General features: G+C 39.3%; 1 protein-coding gene across 5 annotated transcripts in view; it reads left to right on the top strand.

Moving 5' to 3' along the window:
* The first annotated feature begins 1,542 nt into the window (after positions 1-1,542).
* The window catches only part of USP43 (ubiquitin specific peptidase 43), a 134,339-nt gene continuing 109,013 nt past the window's right edge, over positions 1,543-26,868 (top strand). For all 5 annotated transcript variants that reach the window (XM_027857017.1, XM_027857015.1, XM_027857016.1 and 2 more), the window contains exons 1-2: positions 1,543-2,058; positions 20,775-20,906. In XM_027857017.1, the coding sequence (XP_027712818.1) occupies positions 1,543-2,058; positions 20,775-20,906 (648 nt within the window). The remainder of the gene's footprint in view (positions 2,059-20,774; positions 20,907-26,868) is intronic.

Here is a 26,868-nt window from a genome sequence, read left to right as displayed (position 1 = left end):
CAAGGCTGTTGAAATAGCCTTTTGATTACATTTCCTCCTTTAAGTCTCTCCACACTTCAGTTCATCAGCCATCAAATTAATCTTCCTAAATTTAGTGAAGGTCTGGCCATGTCATCTTCCTAGTCAATAAATTCTAGTGGCTCCCTATTATTTTCAAGAGCAAATATAAAACCCTCTGGTTTAAAGCCCTTTATAACCTGGCTCCTTCCTACTTTTCTAGTCTTTTTAGACTCTACTCCTCTCCAAGTAACACTGGCATCCTTACTGTTCTTTGCATAAGACCTCTCCCTACTCCAGGCATTTTGACTGGCTTTTCCTCATGCCAGAAATTCTCTCTCCTCATCTCTGTCTACTGTCTTCTCTGTCTTCTTTTCAAGTCTCAGCTAATGCCCTACCTCTACAGGAAACCTTTGCTAATCTTTGCATTCTCTCTTGGTTATCTCTAATTTATCCCGTATATAAATTTTGTACTTGTTTGTTTGCATGTTGTCTTCCTCAATTGACTTTGGGCCTCTCGAGAGCAAAGATTGTTTCTTGCCTTTTTTTGGTATCCCAGTACTTAGCATAGTCATGGGAACATAGTAGACACTTAGATGTTTGGTATCCTGCCTTAATTCTTAGGTCAACTAATTGCCCTGGTCACACTGCTAGTAAGTGTCCAAGGCAGGATTGAAACTTAAGTCTTCACTCTAGGTTCAGCACTCTATACACTCTTCCACCCATCTTAATATACTTTGGCAGCTGTGTAGAGGATAGACTGGAGAGAAAAGCTATCAGACAGCAAAATTCATCATGATGTTTTTATAATAGAATGGTTGAGAGTGCCTGAGTTAGGGTGGCGAGCTAGAGATGAATTTTCAAGCCACAATGAAATGAAATGAATTCAATAATAATTAATTAAATAATAGCAAATTAATTAAATAATAACATAACTACATGGAAACAAAATCAATTAAACGAGTCGAAAACCACATCATAAAACTTTTAAATTTCAAAAATATATATGAAGACAGTAACAGATTAAAATCTATGGGATACAAAGTTGTCATAAGAAGTAAACATATCAGTAGAGATGAATTAAGCTTACAATTAAAGTTTCGTTTTGTTTATACACAGCCAGTGTCTTCACAGATCAGTGTCCCTATTACTTCCTCTTCCTTACCTCAAGATTCCCTCCAGGTACTTCTTTCCTTCTCAAGGGCTGCTCGGCTATTTATTCAGCCTTGCTTTATTTGTGAGAAAAGTAGTGGACCAGGCACAGGAAGCTCGGCATCACTTGACCCAATCACCACACACCCTCAAGACAGTCCTTTTCTCCACTCCCCCCCACCCCAAACAGATTCTTAGGGTAGGGCGGAGGCTACTTGGCTTCTCCCTGCTTGGCCCCGCCCCGAACTCACCTGCCCCACAGGTAGCAGGAGCCCTTCACCTCATGACCCCGAACGAGGCCGGCTGGTAGGCTAGTAACTGTGTCGTGGAGCTGCTCCACCCTGGCGCGGGTTTGCTGGGTATACCAGAGGGGAGCTAGGGGCGACATGCGCAATGACTGACCCGGGGACAGCCGCGGCGGCCTGTGTCCAGACACGTGAGGGGCCACCCGCTCCCCCACGTCGCCGCCTCTCCTTTCGCCGTCTTTTCGGTAGCTTTCTGCGCGTTTTGGGCGTCCTCTCCCGCTCCGGGGGCTCCCCACCGGGGACCCAACCTGGCGCGGTGCAGAACGATCCTGACCCGGGCAGCGGCGGCAGGGACGGCTTTGGGGACCCCTCCTGGCCGGCCAAAGAGGTCTCCTGGGAGGCTGGGGACGCGCGCCTTTCCCAGCCCCCTCCGAGAGACAAGGCGCGGCCCCCTGGCACGCAAGGCTTGAAGAACCATGGTAACACCTGCTTCATGAACGCCGTTGTACAGTGCCTCAGCAACACCGACTTGCTGGCCGAGTTCTTGGCGCTGGGACACTACCGGGCCCGGCCTGGCCGAGCGGAGGTCACGGAGCAGCTGGCGGGGCTGGTTCGGGCGCTCTGGACTCGGGACTACACCCCACACCTCTCGGTGGAGTTCAAGGTGGGTAGGACTGGGAAGGCGCTGGCCGGGTGCGCTCCTCCCGGGCGGCGCTCACTGGAATGTAGTTACTTGTTTGTTCCCGAGGCTCTACTTTGTCTTTTAAAGTTAATAGATGCTACAATCAGAAAATGATTTGTGATATAGCCTTCTTCACCAACGCCCTGTTTTAGTTCGGAACTGATTTCTCTCTCTTGCAGCATTTTCGTTATAATTGAGTTTCCTTTCATCTTTATCTGTCTAGTTGAGGGAGATTTGGCAGGCCTGAATTTAAAATAAGTAGGGATATGCTTTCAAGTCCGAGGATTAAGTAGCTCAGGCTTTGTAAAGATAGAGAATGAAACTTTATCAAGATGGTATGCAGTGTATTTTCTAAAAATAATTAACATAGCACTTTAAAGTTTACAAAGTGCTTTACAAAGATTCTTAATTGAGCCTCACAAAAATCTTGTATGTACCACAGATAATCCTGTGAAGTAGCTATTGTCATTCCCATTTTTCAGTGGAGGAAACTCAAGTTCAGATAGGTTGTTACTTGCCCAAGTCGTTACAGAAAGGAAGTGTTCCAATCATCTCCTGAATACAAATCCTGCCGTTCAGATTCAGGCTCTGACCCTTCCTGCTTGTCCTTGGGCAAATCACTTAACCTCTCTGAGAAAAATGAGGATGGTAATATCTGTTACTACCCACTTCACAGGCTTGTTGTGAAGAAAGTGCTTTATAAATTTTATGAATTTTGAGAGGAGATGTAAATTATTATTGTTACTACCTTGAGTTTAAAGGAAGTATTAGGAATTAAGAGCTGGAGATAATACCAAGATTTGGTCATTGAAATAAGCTTGGTTTTGTTAAAGTGCCGTGAATTTTGAGTCAGAAGACTGAGATTAACTTAGTGTGACCTTAAGTAAATTACTAATCCTTTGGGCCTCAGTTTCTTCATCTGTAGAATCAGAAAATTTCAACTGTAATTAGAAAGCTATAAAAGTACTCTAGCTCTAAACGGCTGTGATTTTAACCAAGTAAAAGATTTGCTTCTCACTGAAGAACCTCAGTGATAAGTTGCATGGGAGAGAGGACTGAAGATCTAAATAGCTGCTCTTGCTATTTAGATAGACTGGTAAATGAATTTTACAAAAGTATCAAGGACTCTAGTTTCAGTTGGAGAAAACAAATCTTTCTGTGAAAGTCTCAAGGATGTCATCCCCTCCCCTAAGAGAAATCATTTTCTTATAGTGCCAGTCTGTGTCTCATGTTGCTAATGTTTGTTAGTTAGATCAGACACCTGAAGACTATAACCTTGGCACCTTTTAGCAGTGTTTTCTTTAAACTGATTGAATTTTTGACTAGTGTAGAATGAAAGCAAGGGACTATTCAGAAGTTTTTAAGCAAAGTCTTTAATTAGCTAAGGTTTAACAACCTCTCCCTCCCCACTCACGTCAAAACTGGAATTTACGTGTCAGCCTATAATTGGGATGAAATTAAATATAATAGTTGTAGATTTGATAATAAACACCAGGAGAATGACCTCTTGCTTACTATCTTGGTGGGCTGCTATTGCTTGGGGAGAGGATGGGACTGTAGGTGGAGAGGGGAAAAGGTAGAGTTTTTAGAGAGTCTAGACTTTCAAAGAGCAGCTAAGTGGTACAGTGGATAGAGTACCGCCTGGAGTCAGGAAGACTCATTTTTGTGAGTTCAAACGTATGACTCTGGGCAAGTCATTTAACCCCGTTTGCCTCAGTTCCTCATCTGTAAAATGAGCTGGAGAAGGAAATGACAAACCAATCCAGTGTCTTTCCCAAGAAAACCCCAAATGGGATTACAAAAAATCAGGCATGACTGAAATAACTAAGCACCAGGCTTTCGTAAGAAAAAAAGGAATAAAGGATTTGGGAAAAGTGCCTAGAGGAAGGAAGACTATAAAGCTAATTTCCTAATTCTGACTCTTAATCCTTTATCTTTGTCCTCTATAATCCCAATATAGTGTAAAAAGAAACCCATTCTCAATGACCTTTGACTGTCAGAAAGGGTATGATTAGATATAATGACAAAAAAGATGTTTTCACACCAAATTCCAAAGTAGATTTTACTTCAGATAATCAGAAACATGTATTAAGCACCTACTACATATAGGACACTGAGGATACAAAGACAAAAATGAAACATTCCCTGCTCTCAAGGAGCTTAATCCTACTAGGAGAATAATACAGAAAGTAAATAACAAAAGTAATTTCAAGAGGTGTGGCAGTTAGGTGTTGCCATGGGCACCAGGCCTGGAGTCAGGAAAAATCATCTTGAGTTCAAATATGACCTCAGACTAGCTGTGTGACCCTGGACAAGTTGTTACTAATCCTTTGCCTCAGTTTCCTCATCTGTAAAATGAGCTGGAGAAGGAAATGGCAACTCACTCCAGGATCTTTGCCAAAAAAACACCAAATGAGGTTGTGAAGAATCAAGAGAGAGAGAGCATGCTGACTTCCTCTTAGTTTGCTGGTCTTATTTTGTAATACTTTCCTTCTTGCATTTTGTTCCAGGCAAATTGACCTACTAACCATTTCTACTATATAACATTATATCTGTACATGCCTCCATGTATATTTTCAAGCATTTTTCCATGTCCTAAATGTGCCACCACCTTGTACAATCCCTGGCTTCCTTCAGGCATATCTCATATTTTTATGGGCATTCTCTCCTTCTTGAAATTACTTTTTATTTACTTTATGTACTATTCTCCTAGTAGGACGTAAACCCCTTGAGAGTAGGGAATATTTTATTTTTATTTTTGTATTCTCAGTGTGCTTAATAAATGTTTTTGATTAATTATCTGAGTAAAATTGACTTTGAAATTTGGCGTGAAAATTTCTTTTCTGCCAACGCATCTAATCTCATCCTTTCTGACTGTCACTGGTCATTGAGAATCTGTTTATTTTTACACAATATTGGGATTATAAAGGACAAAGACAAAAGGTTGGAGTCAGAATTAGGGAATGAGCTTTTATAGTGTTTCTTCCTTTACAAATCATTCATTAAAGATTCCATTAAATATATGCATATTTAAATTACTTAGTTTCTAAAAACTTAGTGTAACTTTTAAAGAATAAATCTAATTGGTTGTTTCACTGAACAATTCTCTTTCATTTAGTTTTGGATTTAATGTACTTGAGAGGCAACCTTCCTTTCATCTTGACTTTGAGAAGTCATAGGATCATAGATATGGAACTGGAAAGGAACTTAGAGGCCATCTAGTCCCAACCCCTTCATTTTACAGATGAGAAAACTGAGACTTAGGTAGTTTAGATGGTGTGCTCAAGGTCACACACTAGGCAGCAGGGTTGTGAGTTAAACCTCTGACCAGAGCTACAATTAGCCTGAGGCTTCAGTATCCCAGGTGGAGGTATAAGTACATAAGGATTTATTAAAGCACTTTCTAAGTATGTGAGAGACAACAGAAAACAAACAAGTACTTAAAATATTGAGAGTAGATGGAAAGTAATCTCAGAGGGGAAAGCACTAGCAGCTTGGAAAGACTAGTAGAAGGTGAGATTTGAGGTGAGTTCTGAAGGAAAGCTAGAAACCTAAAAGGCAGAGGCAAAGGTAGAGGTAGGGAGGGAGACTTGCCAGGTATGAGGACGACCAGTGCAAAGGAGTGGCAGAAGTTGGAAGATGGAATGTCATTTTGAAGAAACATAGCAGTAGGCCAGTGGAGGTAAGGGAGGGGGGAGCAAAGTGTAAGATGCCTGGAAAGGAAGAAGGGACCAGGTTGTGAAGAGCTTTTAATGCTAGAGGACTTGATATTTGATCCTAGAGATCATAGGGAGCCATTGAAGTTTATTGAATAAGGTCAACATAGGCAGTCTTCTTCTTTAAGAATATAATTTTAGCACACGTTTGAGTGGAGAATGGATTGAAATGGGAGGGAGGTCAATTAGTGTGCTTCCCCTAGCCTAGCCCTTCCCTGTACCAATCTTTTGATCTTATGTTCACTAGATGTTTCCCTGGCTGCCATTCCTTAAGGTCTTGTGGCTGTCACTTTCTTCCATTAGGGCACTATGGGCTTGATGTAGGAAAACTGTTCTCTCTTTTCCCAAGCAGTCACCATGCTATTATACTTACGCTATGTGGCTTGTGTAGGATCAGTGTTTACAGTGGTTTGTGGTACTCACCACTGCTTTCCCTCTTCCCTGCAATCACCTCAAACTATTGTCTCATCCCCGAAGCTAGACTGAATTTCTCTGAGGTGCTGAAATTCCTAGTTATGCCTCTTTAATCGGTCAACAGACATTTAATAAGTGCCCCATTATATGCTACCATATAAGAGGTATATAAAAAATAGATACAGATTTCGTGCAGAAGACATTAGTTGCTGGGGAATAAGGAAAGGTATTATGTAAAAGGTGGTGCTTGAACTGAACTTTGAAGAAAACTAGGACTCAGTTCAGAGACTGAACTGAGGAGGTAGTTAATTTGGAGTGGGATAGGGGAGATGAGATGGAATGCCTAGGTGAGGATCATTAAGAAAGTTAGTTTTCTAGGAGTGAATGAGAGAGAGAGAGAGAGAGGAGAGTAATATTTCTTAAGGTAGGTTGGGACTGGTTTGTTAAGGGCATTAAATGTCTAACAGATCAAAAGTATTTGATCCTCTACATAATAGGAAGTCATTGAGGTTTGAGTAAGGAAATGTTATAGTAAGACCTATGATTTAGAGAAATCAATTTGTTACCTATGGGGAGAAAAGTGAAGCAGGAAAACCAATTAGGAGGCCACTAAAACTGTCTAGGTGAGAGGTGATGAGGCCTGAGCTGGGAGGGGGTGGGGTGGCTGTGTGAATAGAGAGAAAAGGATATTTACAAGAGATGTTTTGAAGAGAGAAACAAGACAACAGAAATTTGAAAACTGAATGGACAATGAGGATTACATTGTTTTGAACCTGAGGTTTGGAGCCTTCCAGTTCCATTTCTATGAATGACTGAGAGGATGGTGGTCTCTTCAGTCAGTCAGTAAGCATTTATCAAGCACCTATGATGTGCCAGGCACTATGCTAAGTACCAGGGCTACAAAAAGAGTCAAAAGACAGTCCCTACTCTAAGGGAACTTACAATCTAACGTGGGAGACAGCAGGCAAACATATATATGTATATATCTATATCTATAGATATATACACTAAGCTCTATACAGGATAAATAGGAAGAAATTAACAGAGGGGAGGCACTAGAATTAAGAGGCATGGGGGAGGCTTACAATAAAAGAAGGGTACTTAAAAGAAGCTAAGTAGGTCAGTAGTGGGAGTAGAAGAGAGACAGCATGCCTGGCATGGAGTAATAGGAAAATTTGGAGGATGGCAGAATTTTCTGGAAAGATGATGAGGTCAATTTGGGGCAGATTGAGTTTGAGACACCTTTGGGACACCAGTTCAAAATGTAAAATGGGCAGCAGTTGGAGATGCATGCCTGGAACTTGGGAGAGAGACAAAGGCTGGATATATAGATCTGAGATCATTTACGTAAAGATGATAATGGTATAAGGAGCAGATAAGTTCACCAAGTGGGAAAATATATAGAGAGAGGAGGGGCCTGAACAGAGTTTCGTGGTATACTAGTAGATATTCTGTGTAATATGGATGACACACCAGTGAAGGAAACTGAGAAAAAAGGGTCAGGTCAGACAGGTAGAAGGAGAACCAAGGGTTGTCTGTGCTTAGGTGAAAGGGAAGATTGAAATAGCCTCATTGGACAGAACACACAATGAAATCTGTCTTCCTGTATCATGGGATAGATTACTTGCATTGTCCAATACAGTCACTATCTATTTTTGCTTGACTATTTTTCTTGGACAGGATTTAGTTTTGGGAGGTGAGATATAGGCAAAGTTGAGCTGGAGCCCAATTTCTTCGGTATTTTTTGGGTCTCCTTTAGCAAATTGGTGACTTGTTTTTCATGATTTTCTTGCATCACTCTCAGTTCTCTTCCCATGTTTTCCTTTACTTCTCTTACTTCTCAAAATCCTTTTTGAGGTCTTCCATGGCCTGAGACCAATTCATATTTTTCTTGGAGGTTTTGGATGTGGGAGCTTTGACTTAGTTGGCTTCTTCTGGTTGTATGTTTCATTCTTCTTTGTCACCAAAGTAAGATTCTATAGTCTGAGTATTTTTCTGCTGTTTGTTCATGTTCCCAGCCAATTACTTGACTTTTAAGCCATTTGTTAAGGTAGGGCTCTGCTTCCAGTGTAGAGGGTGTACTGTCCCAAGCTTAGGGGGTTTTGTGCAGCTGTTTTCAGATATACTTCTAGTGACCTATAAATCTTCAGTTCTTCCAAGGTGGTATGATCAAAGGCAAGGTGTTTACTCCTTTCCTGGCCTATGCTCTGCTCTATGAGTGACCACAAACAGTCTTTTCTGCCTTGAAACTGTGAGGATTCCCTCTCCACTGCTGCCACAAGCTCCACCACGCCAGCAGTCTTCCTCACCCCAGGACCACCGCCCAGCACTGTGACCCAGATCCAAGTGTGGGCAAAGCAAGAGAATCCTGCCTCAGTGCCACCAAAGAGATCCCTGCAATCTCCCTCTGATCAGCTGCTTGATCCCCCCTTTGTCTATAGGCCTATAGTTCCTGAAGCAGCCGCCACCCAGGGGCTACACCAAGACTGGCACCAGACCAAGCTCCTCTCTCACCTAGGTCCAACAGACCTTTCCAGTATGACCTTCTAAGTTGTCTTTGGTGTTTGTGGGTGGAGAAGTCTGGAAACAGTCACCATTGCCTCTGAGTCCCCCCTGAGGACTGCTGCAGGTACGCTGAGGCTGTCTTTGCCGAGGCAGCCCACACTGAATTGTGCTCCTCTCCCAGCTCAGTGCAACAGACCTTTCCCATCAACCATCCAGGTTGTCTTGGGCTGAAAATTTGTTTCACTCTGTCTTTTTGTGGGTTCTGCTGCTCTAGAATTTTAGAGCCATTTTTTACAGGTATTTGAAGGGATTTGGGGGAGAGCTCAAGCAAGTCACTGCTTTTACTCTGCCATCTTGGCTCCACCCCCTGGAGCCCACTTAAATGACCAACTGTTAAATTATCAGTATGAGCATTATTTTGTTTATTGTCTAGACTTAAGAAAGTGATGGAGAAAATGTTAATAATCAAGTAAAAATTTGTCCTATAACTGAATTCATTCTCTGTAACTGAATCCAGGTTCCTTGCATGCTGTCAGCCTTTGGACATTGTCCCTGTCTATCTTAAGAGTAGAAGGACCTAACCAATTTTTTGCCCCTGTGACATACAGTTTCACTTGCTTGCACGTTTAAATGACTATATCTTGCTTATTTAGATGAGTTCATAGTCTCATATACCAGGGCTACTTCTGCAAACCAAATGGCAATGAGCTTTCAGGTTACTACTCTATTGAAAATTCTGTTCCTTAAGTGCACTATTTACAAAATCATTTTTGAGACTCTGACAATCTTGTAGAACTCTAACCCTTAATACAGTAGTTTGTTTTGAGCCTAAAAGAGATGGAGCATCTTGGGGGTGCAGTGGGTAGTGTACTGGACTTGATCATAAAGATCTGAGTTTGAATCCTGTCTCAGACATTTAGTGGCTGTCTGATCATAGGGTAGTTATAACCTCTCTCAGTCTGTTTCCTCCATCTGTAAAATGGGGTTTGGACTTGATGACCTTTGAGATTCCTTCGAGCTCTAAAGCTATGATCCTATGAATTAAATGTTATAACCGTATGTTCGAAGGACTCTTGGCTATTCCTCCCTTACCCTTTTCTCTAACCATTGAGAAAGCAAGAAATAGAATTCAGGGGGAGGGAACCAGCTGCCTCAAGGCCCCACCCCTGGAATACCCTTTGTGCATATAAAATCATGCAAAACACATTTCTGCATTAACCACATTCTAAAAAAGAAGCAAGAAAAATAAAGACAGGAAAAAAGATATGCTTCATTCTGGACTCTTACTCCATCAGTTTTCTATTTGGAGGTGGATAACAATTTATATCATGAGTTCTTCAGAGTTGTGGTGGTTCATTGTATTGATCAGAGTTACTAAGTCTTTCACAGTTAATTATCCTTACAATATTGCTGTTACTGTGAAGATTGTTCTCCTGGTTCTTCTCACTTCACTTTGCATCAGTTTATATAGGTGTTCTCAGGTTTTTTTGGAACCATCCCCTTCATCATTTCTTGTAGCATATAACATCACATTCATATACCATAACTTATTCAGCCATTCCCCAACTGATGGGTTTCCAGTCTTTGCCACCAAAAAAGAGCTGCTATAAATGTTTTTGTACATATGAGTCCTTTTCATTTTTCCTTGAGGTATAGAACTAGTAGTGGTACTGCTGAGTCAGAGGGTATGTACTGTTCATAGCCCTTTGGGCATAGCTCTAAATTGTTCTCCAGAATGTCCTTCTGAAAGTACATTAGTGAACCTATTTTCTCACACCCCTTCCAACATTCATCATTTTCTTTTTCTGTCATTTTAGCCAGTCTGATGGGTGGAGGAGGTGGTACCTCAGAGTTATTTTAATTTTAATTTCTCTAATTATTAATAATTAAGAGCATTTTAAAAATATTGTTATTGACAGCTTTGTTTTCTTTTGAAAAAAGCCTGTTCATGTCCTTTAATGATTTATTAATTGTAGAATACCTTCTATTTCTTATAAATTTGCCTCAGATCTCTATATATTTGAGAAGTGAGAGCTTTATTAGAGAAGTTTGCTGCAAAATTTCCCCTCTTGTTTTCTTCTTTTCCTTCTAATTTTGGCTGCATTGTTTTTGTTTCTGCAAAATTTTATGTAGTCAAAAGGATCCATTTTAACTCCAGTGAATCTCTCTATCTCTTGCTTGGTCATGAACTCTTCCCCCACCCATGGTTCTGACAGGTAATTTCTTCCATGTTTCCCTAATTTGCTTAACATGTCATCCTTTATGTCTAAATCATGCACCCATTTTGAGTTTATCTTGTAATACAGTGTGAGATGTTGGTCTGTGCCTCATTTATGCCAGACTACTTTCCAATTTTCTCAGCAGTGAGTTCTTGCATAATAGTTGAGATCTTTGGGTTTATCAAATACTAGGCTACTGTGCTTATTTGCTTCTTTCAGTATATTGTGTGCCTAATCTATTCCATTGATGAGTTTCATGATTCTTAAATCTCTGTGACCTCTTTTCCCATTTGTTTTTGATAGCAGATACCTTATGTTTTCTCCTATTTTTCCAATCATTTGATTTTGTTCTAATATTTCTTGACTCATGAAATCATTGCTTTCTGTCTAGTTTGTTTTGATTTTCAGACAATCCATTACTTGGGTAAGATTTACTACTTCTACTCTCAGCTCTTTATTTTCTTTACAATTCCTTCTTTCAGAGCTTTTTTTTTGTTTGTTTTCTTTGGCTTTATTTCTTCCAGGTTTTCACATAGGTTCTTGTGAATAATTCTTCTTCTTCTTCTTCTTTTTTTTTTTTTTTTACACTTTGAGTCGGCCTGTATCTGTTGTGAAGTTACTGTCTTTTAGGTTATATTTTTACATGTCCCTATATCCATAATACTTTCTTATAGTGGTTAGTATCTCTATTTAATCACATTTCCAGCCTTAATTCCTGAAATGAAGCTTTGTGCCAGGGCCAGACTTACTCCTGTGCTTTTGGGTGGGTTGGTAGGCCCTTCTTCATTTCATCTGGGTTATCTGGGTTCCTCCACTGATCTACTGACTTACAGGGTTGGGGAACCGGCAGCCTTGAGGCCACATGTGGCTGTCTGGGTCCTCAAATTGTTCTGTGAAGTTTGGATTCAGTCAAAGGGCCACACTTGAGGACCTAGAGGGCCACATGTGGCCTCAAGGCAGCCAGTTCCCCAAGCCTGGCTAGTGCTTCCAAGTGCCCTTTTCTTTAATATGAACTAATTCACATAATTGCTAATTACTTTAACAAGTTATTTCTCCTAAGGATATTTGAACTTTAAGAGGTAATAGCTTAATAACTCAAAAAAGTAAATCTTAATAGTAGTCTTATGACCAAGGAGATATTTTTGGGTGTTAAATCTTACTTATTTGGTATCCCTGTTCTCCTACTGGGCTCACTCAGCGTGTCAGAGATCCCAAACCTATTATGCAATTATAATCATAAAAAGTCACACCTGCAGGAGACCTTATTCTCTGATTTTGAGGATAAGGGAACTGAGACCTAGAGAGGCTGACTTTGACTTTTCCCAAAGAGTGGATCAAAAGATCAATACCTCTTATCTGGGAAAGGTGGTGTTGGCCCTTGTGATAGGTTTCCTAGGTGCCTTTTAATGGTTACTGTGGTCTTTTTTCCTTCCTGATACTTAACAGTGCTTATTAGAAAGCCTGAATGTTTGTTTTTAAGATACCAAATGAGTCTCTGACAAGAACTGGTTTGTACAGTTGCAAATGTTATGTAGTGCCTGCACACCTCCCAGGGGAGTGGTTGAGTCTGTTCATTTGGACCTTGGCACTAGAAGGCGAGAGAAACAATATCTCTCCTAGACACTTCCTGCTTATGGTGAGCCATTAGGTATTTATCTGGCATGTGTAATACACAGGACACCATACAGATACTAATTGTTTTGGTGAGTTAAGGAAAGGTGAGGACTAAATTCCTTGCTCCCAGGGCAGCTGTAATGATAGAACCAATCCAAATGAATGAGCACTTATTAAACACATTTTATGTGCAAGGCACTCTGCTGGACACTAACACAAAGCCAAAAACTAAAGAGCTCCTGCTCTCAAAGGAGTTTATATTGTAGAAAACTAATATGTAAAAGGTCAGCTAAGTTACACAGTGGATAGAGTGGCAGGCCCAGAGTCAGGAAGACGTGGGCTCAAATCTGGCCTCAGAGACATATTAGCTATATGACCTTGGGCAAGTCACTTAACCCTGTTTTCTTCAGTTTCCTCATCTTTAAAATGAGCTGAAGAAGGAAATGGCAAATCACCCTAGTATCTTTGCCAAGAAAACACCAAATGAAAAGTCTGACACAACTAAAAATGACTGAACAATAACAAACAATAAAAATGTGTAAAAGAGAAATAATAAATAATGAACTTGGAAGTAACATAAATATTATATTCATGCTGGAAACATGATATGATAATATCCCATTCTGTAAAATCAAATGAGATAATTTATGTCTAATACTTTTCAAATCTTAAAGCACTATATACATGACAGTCGTTATTATTATCATATTAAAATGGTGATCATAATACTTTGTATCTCCAGGATGTTAAGCATAACAAAAATAAAGTTTATGGAAATTCACAGAAGTATTTTTGTTTTGAAAGTGTTTTATTTCTTTCTTTTTCCTCTACATCAGTTATTTCTGGGACACCCCTGAACCCAATACCTCCAGAAAAAGAAAAAAAAGTCTTAAGTTAAAAACATCTATTATCAGTCTTACAAAAGTATTTTGTTTGGAAGATGGACAAAAGGAAACAAAGGTGATACTATGTACTGCATAATGCTCATTTCAGTTGCTGGGCCTTTGTCTATTCTGTCCCTACAGAATGTTCCCTTTTCCCTTTTGCCTGAGTTCTCCAAAGTTCAGTGGAAAAAGCCCACATACCCTGTGAAGTCTTCTTTGACTACTTTACATTGTGTTTGTCTGTATGCCGTACTTAATGTTTTTACCATGCAGCTTAATACTTGCTTCAGGTATGTTTTATAAAAAATGTTCATGCTTACAGAATGCTGAAAAATCAAAACGAAAGATTTCTTTACAAGGCTTGACCTTAGTATGGAAAAACTACGGCCTGATACTTAGCTTCCCACTTAAACCCATGTTCTGGTGTGGCCTCCCCTAATAACCTCCCATAGAGAGTAAAATAACAAAGGAATAGTTGAACATTTCTAAAACTCTTGATTACATTGTGATTTGGCTTAGTCATGGGAAATAGGAAGTGCTTATTATCACACTCCAACTCAACTTTCCAGAAGTCACAAGTGATTTCTTATACCCCACTACTCAAAGGTACATGCATAAGTAATCTTTTATTTTATTTTTTTGACCTTAAAAAACACTAAATAAAATGAGTATTTCCATATACATTGTAGAGTAGGAGAGAATTGTACATAAAATTGTGAATCTGTGTAAGATTGTGAAATTGTATATGTAAAATTGTGTACAGCTTGCTTTCTGCTTTAAGTATATAACATTCAACATTTAACTTTAATAGATGCCCTGCAGGTCTGTGATTCCTTCCAGCTTTCTTTATGTTCTCTTTCTCTCTCTCTGTCTCGCTCTGTCTCTCTTTTAAGGCAAAGGAAGACCCTAGTCCTTGCCCTTCATCCCTCCCCAATGGGAAAAAACAAAGCCCTTGTAATAAATATGCATGGTCAAGTAAAACAAATGCACACATTGGCCATATTTAAAAACATATGCCTCATTGTGTATCTTGAGTTTATTACCTCTCCATCAGGAGGTGGGTAGCATACTTCACCATTGCTCTGTCAGAATCATTTTTGGTCATTTCATTGATCAGAGTTTTTAGGTCTTTCAAAGTTATTTTTCTTTACATTGTTGATGCTATTTTATAAATTGTTCTTACTTCCCCATGCATCAGTTCATATAAGTTTCCTATATTTCCCTGAATCTGTATCTTTCATCATTTCTTAAATCACAATAATAGTCCATTACACTTATGTATCATAATTTATTCATTCATTCTCCTATTGCTGGGTGTCTCTGAGTTTCCATTTCTTTTGCTACTACAAAAAAAAGAAGTGCTACAAATATTTTTGTCCTTATGGATCCTTTTTTTCTTTCCTTGATCTCTTTGGGAATAGGCCTAGTAATGATATTGCTGGGTTAAAAAATTAGTTATAGTGTAATGACTTTTTTGGTCTTAGCTCCAAATCACTTTCCAGAATAGATGTACACATTCACAATGCATTAATGTGCTTGTTTTTCTGTAACCCCTTCAGTACTTGTTACATTCCTTTTTGTCAATTTAGCTAATCATATGGGTGTAAAGTAGATCTTGAGAGTTACTTTAATTTGTATTACTTTAATTGTTATTGATTTACTATGTTTTTTCCATATAATTGTTCAGTGCTTGGATTTTTTTCTCTTGAGATATTCCTGTTTTTATTCTTTGACCATTTATCTATCAGAGAATGGCTTTTTTATCTATTTGAGTCAGTACCTGATATTTTGCATATTAGACTTTTATCAGAACTTTGCTGCAAAGATTTTCCCTCTGAGATAGCAGTTTTCCTTTAATTTTAACTGCTTTCCTTTTGTTTGTGCAAAGTCTCCTAAATTTTATGTGACTAAATTTTTCCATTTTATCTTTTCTGATCCATTCTATTCTTTGGTCATGAACTCTTTCTCTATCTTAGACCTGAAAAGTATTTTTTTTCTTGTTTCTCTAATTTGTTTCTAAGATGTGACCTTTTGTATCTTAAGTCATGTGTATGTATTTGGAGATTTTCTTTGTATATGGTGTGAGATGTTTTAATTCTGATTTCTGCCAGGCTGCTTTTCAGTTTTCCCAGCATTTTTTGTCAAATAGTTATCCCTTATTCTAGTAATTGAGGGTCTTTGGATTCAATGAAACTATTACGTTCATTTGTTTCTGTATATTGTGTTTCTAATCTGTTCCACTGATCAATTTTTATATTTTTGACCAGCACCAAGTCATTTTGATGATTACTGCTTTTTGAGACCTGGTTCTGCAATCATTTTTCATTTTACAGGTGAATTCATCCCATTCACCTTTATGGTAGTTATTGTTAATTCTGTGTATCCTTCTATCCTCTTACATTTCTTCATTTCTTTACTTTTCCTTTCTTTACAAAGAATAATACAGAGAAAGAGAAAGGGGGGGAAGAGAGAATATGAATGAATAAGTGCGTGTGTGTGTTCAGCACTTCTAGGCATTCTGCTTCTGCTTTACTGACTCATTTCTCTTCTTGCCTAGATCTCAATTACAGATTTTTGCCCATTCTTTCTTTCCTTTTAATCTCTCCCTTCACTATCCACCCTTTAAAATTGGTTCTTATTTAGCATGTGACTAATCTCTCATCTTACCAACCCTCTAATTCTTTCTCCTGTTTTTCATCTATTTCCTTGTTGATTTTTATGGTGGTTGTTTTTTTTCCTACACAAAACTCTGTGTATGTGTTTGTGTTCAACTCTCCTTTGTCCAGTTCAGGTGAAAGTGAGGTTCATGTGATACCTACTTCCTTCATGTTTGTCTAGTCTTTTACTGATGTACCTTGATTATGTGAAATATTATGTTTGTCAACTAGACCAAACCTCTTGGCCTGTGGAGGCTGGAACTGAACAGACAGAGCCAGCAAGAGCATCTATGCAGAGACTAAGACAGAAGTTTATTTTCTATAGTGATAGAAATGGCTTGCAAGCAAGGAGGGAAACTAGATACATGTGCCGGCTCCTCTCTCCCCCCTAACCCTTTAGCGGGGAACCCACATTAGTGTGAGCAAATCTCAGTACATAAACCAATGGCTACGTAGTGAGCTGTAGTCATGACTGTGAGGGGTATTAGCAACAATGAGACAAGTCATGACCAGAACATGGGTACTGCGAGTACTTATCTGAGCTCAGACAACTCCTGGTGCTGGTTTGAAACCATTCTGGGATTTTGCGATGGCTGAGTTCATCCAGAGGGTGAGCACAAAGGATTGTTGTTATGCCAAACTCAAGGTGCAGCTTGCTTGCTGGGCCATAGCTCTGGAAAACAGGTGTCTCCTAATAGTATCCTGAAAGGTTCTACTCCCTTCCTCTTCCTTTCTTCCTTTTCTTTCTTCATTTAAGATCATCAAGGCAAAACCAAACCACAATCACTTGCTCTGTTTGTTGTATTCAGCACCTTCTGTGACTCTTGAGGGCAACTAGATGGATAAAGCAGTGGATAAAGTGAATAAAGTGCCAGGTCAAAAGTCAGAAAGACTCATCTTTCTGAGTATTTTGATCCATCCTCAGACATTCACTAGCTGTGTGAGCCTGGGCAAGTCACTTAACCCTATTTGCCTCAGTTCCTTATCTGTAAAATAAGCTGGAGAAGGAAATGGCAAACCACTTCAGTATCTTTGCCCAGAATACCCTAAGTGGGGTCATAAAGAGTCAGAGACAGCTGAGAAATGACTGAACAACACCAATATAGTGGGCTTCTGAGGTTACTCTTATTTCTTTTCCCCTCATTAGAAGGCAAATACATCCTCATTGAATAACCTCTTCCAATTGTTCCAATTTACCTTTTTAGTTTCTCTTGATTCTTCTGTTTACTTTTTCAGAATTCCTGCTCAGCTCTAGTATTTTCATCAGGAATGCTTGGTAAATCTATTTCATTAAAAAAATCCATTTTTCCTCTTTAGGGATGATATTTGATTTGCCAGGTTAGTTATAAAACTTTATCTTTTGCATTTTGGAATATTATATTCTAAGTCCTCTTCTCTTTTATAGTATTGTCAAGTTTTACATGATCCTGACTATGGTTCCTTGGTACTTGATTTCTTTTTTTATGCTGCTCCCAGCATTTTTATTTTAGCCTGGAAGCTCTGGATTTTGGCTACAACATTCGTAGGAGTTTTCATTTTAAGTTTTCTTTCACTAGATGTCCAGCGGATTCTTCTTATTTTCTTGTTGTCCTCTGTTTTAAATAGGTCTAGGCAGCTTTCATTTATGATTTCCTAAAATATAGTATCTAGGTGACTTTTCACTCTGGTAGTCTGATGATTTTTAGATGATCTCTTCTTGACCTATTTTATAATTAACTACTTTTAATACATTAAGATTAATACATTAGATTTTGTTATAATATTCTGGTCACATGGCACCATTTATTTCTCTTTGGTCCATTCTAATTTTCATACAATCTGTTACTTGGGTAATATTTTATAGCTTTTGTATTTGTTTTCCTCCCATTTCCTTTCTCTAGGTCTTTCTTTTAATTTATAATACCCTTTGTATATCCCTGCTTTCATCTCTTTCATGAATTTTAATAGACGTCTATCTGAAGCTCTGTCCATAGCTGCTATGGAGTTGTTCTTTTCCTCTTGAATTGTGTCCTGAACATCTCTGGAACCATAAAATTTCTTTATTGTCAGTATTTTCTTCTGTTTATTTATATTTCTAGCTGAACTTCCTGAATTGGGACTTTTTTTTTCCTGGGCCAGGCTCTAACCACTTCTGTACACAAAGATGAGATGGTGGACTGGTCTTTCTATATTATGTGGTCTTTCTATATTATATAGCCTTTCTTTCCACTGTTGCATGCTGTGCAGAAAGTGCTAGGAGATCTCAGTTTCATTTGTATTTTCAGAGTACAGAATACTGAGGTCCTTGAGGCCATCAGGGATTGTACTGTTCAGAAACTGCAAACTTTCAGTGCTCCCAGGGCATGAAGACTGATCTGGGGAGCACTTAGATCCTCTGATCCTTGGCAGGGGTGAGGAGGAGGAAAAAGAAGGGAAGGGGAAGGTGACTGATCAGTCTGAGTATGTGAGAGCATAGGCTTACCAGCTCTGTACCTGCCTTGCCCTGGCTCCTCTGCCTGTCCCCCTGTCTCTTCTCTCTATTCTCCCCTATTCCCCCCACCCCCTTTAGTGGGTGTCACCTTTTGCAAACCTAGTCTGGATAAAGGTACTTACTGATTTCTTATTCACTATTTGTTTATCTTTTCTATAGCGCACTGTGGGCATTTTCTTTGGCTGTCCCTCATGCCTGGAATGCTGTCTATCCTCATCTCCACCTACTGGCTTCCATGGCTTCCTTTAACTCTCAACTAATATCCTATCTTCTATAGAAAGCCATTCCCAACCCCTCTTAATTCTAGTCCCTTTCCTCTATTCATTATTTCTTCTTTATCCTATATATAGCTTATTTGTATAAATATGTTTTTGTGTTGTTTCCCTGGTTAGATTGTGAGATCCTTTGAGGACAGGGGTTGTCTTTTGCCTCATTTTGTATCACCAGCACTTAGCACAGTGCCTGACACACAGTAAGTGCTTAATAAATGTTTATTGATGTGTGAGGGAATTGGGATGTTCTGTTAACAAAGGATAGCTCATGTCTTCCATTAAACTAACATCCTCATGCTGTCAGGAAAAAGTGAGGTAGGTCCCTAGCACTTAGGGTAGATCTGCTGTGGTGAACTTGTAGGAGGATATGAAAAAGAATTGCACAGGAAGAACATGGGTTGAAATTTGTATCATTGGTGGAAGCATTCACATTGGTAAGATGACAGCTCCACATTGGAGTAGTTGGGAGTGAAGGATGGTCTTAAGGGAAGGAAATATGACATAATTTAGATAATTAAGGCTGCATTTTAGTCCCTTCCACAGTGAATACGGTTGTCACCTAAGATCATTTTACTGCTCATGAAGGGCATGCTAATTAATTCTTCTTGGAGCCATTCACCCACACTCATGCTCAGGTTCATGGTCCAACAGGAAGTGTTTTGGTAATTTGCTCAACCTTCTGAAAACATCCTGCCTCGCAAAGGATGAACTTAGTGTGAGGTGGTGAGCAGGAGAGTGTGAAAGAAGTACATAGAAATCAAAGAGCTGAAGAATTTTATGGATTAAAACTATAATAGTGTAGGTCTATAAAGATAAAATAAAATGTACTTCTTGCCCTGCAGGAGCCTGTATTTTACTGGAAGGAATTCTTTGGAAGAAAGATCATGAGATTATAGGTTAGAACTAGGGAAGTGTTAGAGGTCATCTAGGTCACATCCCTCATTTTACAAATGATCAGACTGAGGTTCAGACAAGTTATTAAATCACTTGCCCAAGGTTACACAAGTCATATGTAGTGATACAACTGGTAATTGAAACCAGAGTGTCTAATTGCATTAAAATGATTACTAGATTTAAATACTGGCTTCATTATAAATCTTTTCTTGTTTGTTGCTCAGGCATTAAAAATCACAGGGATTCCACTTGATTCTGAGGTTGGTTGTTTTTTGGGGGTTTTTTTGTTATTGAAACATTGAAACCTTTCATGTTTGAAAGGTCCTCAGAAATGGATGGAGGCCAGTCTAAGCCCTTAAGAGTCTTAAATGAAAGATTCCAAGATGTGTAAAGAATTCCCTTTGGAGTTGTAAAAGGATAGTATAAGTTCCTTAGTTGGAAATATTGTTACTTTCAATATTTTAGTCATCTTCAAAAAAGTATCTTTGATCAATGAAATGATAAATCATGTTTCCAGAGTCCTGATGATAAGCATGCTTACCAACTTTTGGACAGAGAGGTAGTGGACTGAAGATGAAGAATGACAAATACATTTTTGGAAATGGCATAAATGATTTTTTAAAGAAATATAAAAGCAGAAGGAAATTCTGTAGGGAACACAGTCAAGCAGGACGGTTTTGAGACTATCATGTTTAAATTTAATATATAACTATAAGTTCATGTTTTTATATGCAAATTTTTAAGCATTAATTGATTTCCAGGGGTCATCATATCTATTAGCTATCTTTTTTTTTTTTTTTTTCCTAAACACCACTGTGGCTTTTAGGTAGATAGAAACCCCAGTACTATATTGAGTCATTGGCTTAGCCTAGATACTGGAAAAAAATGATTCCTTCTTTCACTTAATCCTTGTTGCCTCCCGAAATAGGATGATATTTTTTGTTTGTTTTTGTTTTTTTAGTTAGAGATATGAGGAGCCTCTTGGTTGTGCTCAATTCTTCATATAGTTCAGTACTAGTGGATGATTTTGGTCATCTTTTTTTTTTTTTTTAGAACACAGTTTCTAAGTATGGCTCTCAGTTCCAAGGTAATTCACAGCATGATGCCCTGGAATTTCTCCTCTGGCTTTTGGATCGTGTGCACGAGGACTTGGGCAGTTCATCTCCTGGGCAGACATCTGAAAAGGTGAGCTACTACAATTAAGCAAGATTTGAGTATTAAGAAATTTTTTTTTAAATGTCTTTTGGGCATTAAGAACATAGAGACCATGTGCCAACAATGTGTTAGCAGCTTTTGATTAGTTGTATTAATAAAAGAATGGTGACTTAGATAAACCAAAATGTTGAATACTCGAAAATTTATTTTTGACTTTGGCAGTTATTTTCATTGTTGCAGTTGGCAAAGTTTGAACTGGGAATCTGTGATGTATCCAAAATAATAATGCATTATAAAGATTAAACTCTGAAGAAGCTAAGCCTTATTCTTGTTATTGAGTTTGGGAGCTTCACAGACTAGAATTTGTATATCTGTTTGTAGATTACAGTGAAATATAGGCAAGAAGCTACTCTTGAATTATGCTTCCACTCATCTTCTCCTATCCACTTAATTAAGTCTGCTTCTTATTATAGATAGAAGGATGGATAAATAGAGTATTTACCAAGTACTTATTATGTGCCAAGAACTGTGTTACATGTAGGGTACATATACATGCAAAGAAAGGCAATCCCTGCTCTCAAGGAGCTTACAGTTTAAAAGGAGAAGATAACACATAACAAGGAGCAGGAAGGGCAGGGGAAATAGAGGGGAGGGGTACTTGTAAAGGTGTAGGGGGTGGGTGGAAATGTCCAGAGAGATAGGAATTGAGCCTAGAGAGAAGGGGATGTGGATGACCCGGACTCTGTGAACTTACCAATTAGAGGAGGGACTCCAGGGGAGGAGGCATTTTCAAGGGTGAGAAGGCTGTTTGTATTGAGGTAGGAAAGTTCTGCTGGTCATAAGGCACTATAATAGTGTAGGTCTATAAAGATAAAATAAAATGTACTTCTTGCCCTGCAGGAGCCTATATTTTACTAGAAGGGTACAATATAGTCACAGATAAGTAAATACAATATAATTTCAAGAAGGGAGAGTAAACTAATTACAAGGGGTATCAGGAAAGACTTTCTGTATGAGGTAGTACCTGGCCTGAGCCTTAAAGGAAGTAAATGAGGAGTGACTACATCCTACAACATGGGAGACAGCCAGCACAAAGATATTGAGTCTGCTGGAGATATATGGCAAGAACTTAATGGGTGTAGGAAAAAATATAGTTAAAACTAGAACAAACAGGGCCCAGAAATAATGATAATAATAGCTAGCATTTACTTAGCACTTTAAGGTTTGCAGAGCATTTTCCAAATATGATCTCATTTTGTCCTTACAACTCTGGAAGGTAAGATTATTAACCTCATTTTACAGATAAGGAAACTGAGGCAAACAGGTTAAGTCACTTGCCCAGGGTCACACAGCTAGTAAGTATCTGAGGCCAGATTTGGATCCAGGCCATTGTTACTCAAAGTCCAAGGCTTTATCCATTCTACCAACTTGCCATTAAAGGGAATATGAGAAAGAGAAGAATTAGATTACATTTAGGAAATTGTACAGTGCTTTTTAAGTAAGCTGCTCCATGACCACAAAAAACATCTTTTTGATGCCTGGTGTTTTGGTGTTTTTTCCAGTGCTTCTGTATGTTTGTGAATCTTAGAAGTCAAGTCAATAAAGATTTATTAAGCATGTACTATGTGTCAAGTACTGTACTAAGCACTAGGGATGGGGGAGGGGAGTCAGTCCCTGATTGCAAGGAGTTCACAGTCTAATGGGAGAGACAATATCCAAACCACTGTACAAATAAGATACAGACAGGCTAAGTTGGAGCTAATATAATCTCAAAGGGAGGGCACTCAGGTATGGGAGGACTGGGAAAAGCTTTTTAAAGAAGGTGAGACTTAGGGATAGCTAGTTAATACAGTGGATAGAACACCAGCCCTAGAGTTAGGGAGACCTGAGTTCAAATATGACTTTAGCCATTTACTAGCTGCGTGGCCCTGGGCAAGTCACTTAACCGTGATTACCTCCAAAAAAAAAAAAAGAAGAAGAAGAAGAAGAAAAAGGTGGGACTTGAAGGAAGCCAGAAAATCCTGGAGGTGGTGATAAGGAAGATCAGCATTCCAGACATGAGGGAGAACCAGTGAAAATGCCTGGAATTGGGAGGTGGTCATTATAATCTCTAAAGAATCAAAGTTGTGGACGGTCCACAGAGCAGTAAAGAGATGGTTGATCTATCTGTACAGTCTGTAGCATATTTCTGCTAATTATTTACACATAAGACATAGAATGGGAGAGTGGGAGGTTAGAGGGATCAAACATATGATTTCATTGTTGTAGGAAATTCCTAGTGTGGAGACACCCTCTACTAGCACAATAATTCTATAATATCTAGTCTTAGAGAGTTGTCTGAGGGGCACTGAGAAATTAAGTGATTTTTTTTGAACCCAGGTCTTCATGATTCCACATCAGTTCTCAATGATAAGGAATATCATCCATGAAATATATGAAAGAACAAAGGATGTGTGCTAGTTAGGTAGTAAGAAAGATTTGGCAGGGGACAGCTAGGTGGCGCAGTGGATAGAGCACTGCCCCTGAAGTCAGGAGGACCTGAGTTCAAATCTGGCCTCAGACCAGACACTTGATGCTAGCTGTGTGACCCTGGGCAAGACATTTAACCCCAATTGCCTTGAGAGAAAAAAAGAAAAAGAAAAAAAAAGTTCAGCCATGAAGAAAGAGTTGGGGGCAGGGTGGAGGGGGGTGAAGGGTGAAGCCAAGATGGTGGAGAAAATGTAGGCAATCACTTAAGCTCTCCTAGATTCCCCTCCATACAACTTAAAATAATACCTCAAGACAACTTAGGAGATCTGAAGGAAGGTTTGTCGCACCAGGGTGAGAATGGAGTATAGTCCAGTACAGGCTATGCCAGCACAGGCCTTGCCCCAGTGCTAGCAGCAGGCCCCGGGGGCAACTGAATCAGCAGTGGTAGCAGTGGCTTTTGGAGCTCTCAGCCCATCGATGGTAAGGGAGTCAAACAACTGGTCAGAAGGAGATTACAGGGGTCCTTTTGCTGGCACTGGATGTGGAACTGTGTTGCATTGCCCATACAGAGATCTGGGTCACAGGTGTGAATTGCAGTCCCAGGGCAAAGAGGAGCATTAGCATATCACAGCTTGCAGCTATAGGGTAGTGGGGACCCTGGTCACAGTTCTAAGGTGGGAAAGACTGCTTACAGTTGGTCACATACCAGAGCACAGTCCAGGAGAGCAGTGACCATACCTCTCCTTAGATCAAACCACTTTGGAAGAACTGAAAATTTACAGAAAACCCCTCTCCCCCCTTGCTTTCCCTGAACTAGTGCTGAGTGCTGCAACAAAAACCCCAAAGCTTGGAACAGTGTCCCCTCCACCCTGGGAACAGAGTCCCACTTTAAAATAGAGTTAAAAGTCAAGAAAAGACTGGAAAAAATGAGCACACAATGAAAAAAGAACCATAGAAAGTTACTGTGGTGACAGAGAAGATCAAAACACAAACTCAGAAGAAGACAACAAAGTCAAAACATCTAAAACCTCAGAGAAAAAATGTGAATTGTTCTCAGGCCAAAAAAAAAATTCCAGGAAGAGCTCAAAAAGGATTTTAAAAATCAAATGAGAGGTAGAAGAAAAATTGGGAGAAGAAATGAGAATGATGCAGAAAATAATGAAAAAAGAGTCAACAGCTTGGTAAAGGAGGTACCAAAAAATACTGAAGAAAATAACACCTTAAAAAACATACTAAGGGGCAGAGTAAAAGCAGTGACTCACTTGAGCTCTCCCCCAAACACCTCCAAATACCTGTAAAAATGACTCTAAACAAATTCTAGAGCAACAGAACCCACAAAAAAGCAGGGAAAAAAATTTCCAGCCCAAGACAACCTGGAAGGTCCATAGGAAAGGTCTGTTGCTGTGGGCTGGGAGAGGAGTGTAATTTAGCATGGGCCACACCAGCAAAGATGGGACCCTAGTAGAGCAGGCCTCAGGGGTCTGAATCACAGGCAGCTGTGGTGGTTTCCAGACTTCTCAACCCACAAGCACCAAAGACAACTTAGAAGGTCATTAAGAAAGGTCTATTGGACCTGGGTGAGAGAGGAACACGGTCTGGTGCCAGCCCTGGCGCAGCCCTGAGGCAGCTGTGGCGGTGGCTGCTTCTGGAGCTCTTGGCCCACAGACAGTGGGGGTATCAAGTGGCTGACCAGAGGGGAATTACAGGGATCTCTTTGGTGGCACTGAGACAGGATTCTCTTGCTTTATCCATGCTTGGATTTGGGTCACAGTTCTGGGTGGTGGTCCTGGGGCGAGGAGAAGCACTGGCAGGATGGAGCTTGTGGCAGCAGTGGAGAGGGAATCCTCCTCACAGTTTCAAGGCAGAAAAAAGTGCTTGTGGTCACTCATAGACCAGAGCACAGGCCAGGAAAGGAGTAAACACCTCGCCTTTGATCATCCCACTTTGGAAGAACTGAATATTTACAAGTATCTAGAAGTATATCTGAAAACAGCTGCACAAAACCCCCAAAGCTTGGGACAGTACACCCTGCACATTGGAAGCAGAGCCCTACCTTAACAAATGGTTTAAAAGTCAAGTAATTGGCTGGGAACATGAACAAATAGCAGAAAAACACTCAGACTATAGAATCTTACTTTGGTGACAAAGAAGAATGAAACATACAACCAGAAGAAGACAACTAAGTCAAAGCTCCCACATCTAAACCTCCAAGAAAAATATGAATTGGTCTTAGGCCACAGAAGAGCTCAGAAAGGATTTTGAGAAGCAAGTAAGAGAAATAGAGGAAAAACTAGAAGAAAAATGAGAGTGATGCAAGAAAATCATGAAAAACAAATCACCAGCTTGCTAAAGGAGACCCCAAAAAATACTGAAGAAAACAACGCCTTAAAAAATAACCTAACCCAAATGGCAAAAGAGGTCCAAAAAGCCAATGACAAGAAGAATGCCTTAAAAAGCAGAATTGGCCAAATGGAAAAGGAGGTCCAAAAGCTCACTGAAGAAAATAATTCCTTAAAAATTAAAATGGAGCAAATGGAAGCTAATGACTCTTTGAGAAATCAAGAAATTATAAAACCAAAAGAATGAACAAATAGACAATGTGAAATATCTCATTGAAAGAACAACTGACCTGGTAAATAGATCCAGGAAAGATAATTTAAAAATTATTGGCCTACCTGAAAGCCATGATCAAAAACAGAACCTAGATATCATCTTTGAAGAAATTATCAAGGAGAACTGCACTGATATTCTAGAACCAGAGGGCAAAATAGATATTGAAAGATTTCTATTTCTACCAATCACCTCCTGAAAGAGATCTCAAAAGGAAAACTCCCAGGAATATTATAGCCAAATTCCAGAGTTCCCAGGTCAAGGAGAAAATATTGCAAGCAGTCAGAAAGAAACAGTTCAAGTATTATGGAAACACAATCAGGACAATACAAGATTTAGCAGCTTCTACATTAAGGGATCAGAGGGCTTGGAATATGATATTCTGGAGGTCAAAGGAACTAGGATTAATCACCTGCCCAACAAAACTGAATATAATCTTTCAGGGGAAAAAATGGACATTCAGTGAAATAGAGGACTTTCAAGCATTTTTTGATGAAAAGATCAGAGCTGAGTAGAAAATTTGACTTTCAAATACAAGACTCAAGAGCAGCATGAAAAGGTAAACAGGAAAGAGAAATCATAAGGGACTTATTAAGGTTAAACTGTTTGCATTCCTACATGGAAAAATGATATTTGTATCTCATGAGACCTTTGTCAGTATTAGAGTAATTGGAGGGGAAAAAAATTATATGTATAGATAGATAGAGGGCACTGGGTGAGTTGAAGATGAATGAGTGATATCTGGAGAATAAAATTAAGGGGTAAAAGAGGATTGTGTTGGGAGAAGGAGAAAGGCAGAGGTAGAATGGAGTAAATTATCTCAAATAAAAGAGGCAAGCTTTCATAGTGGAGGGGAAAAGGGGGGAGGTGAGAGGGAACGAATGACTCTTACTCTCATGGGATTTGGCTTAAG

This window comes from Vombatus ursinus, unplaced genomic scaffold (assembly GCF_900497805.2).
Source record: "Vombatus ursinus unplaced genomic scaffold, bare-nosed wombat genome assembly UNPS02011916.1, whole genome shotgun sequence".
NCBI lineage: Eukaryota > Metazoa > Chordata > Mammalia > Diprotodontia > Vombatidae > Vombatus > Vombatus ursinus.
Note: the sequence above shows the minus strand (reverse complement) of the source record. Positions and strands in the feature narration are given on the sequence as shown.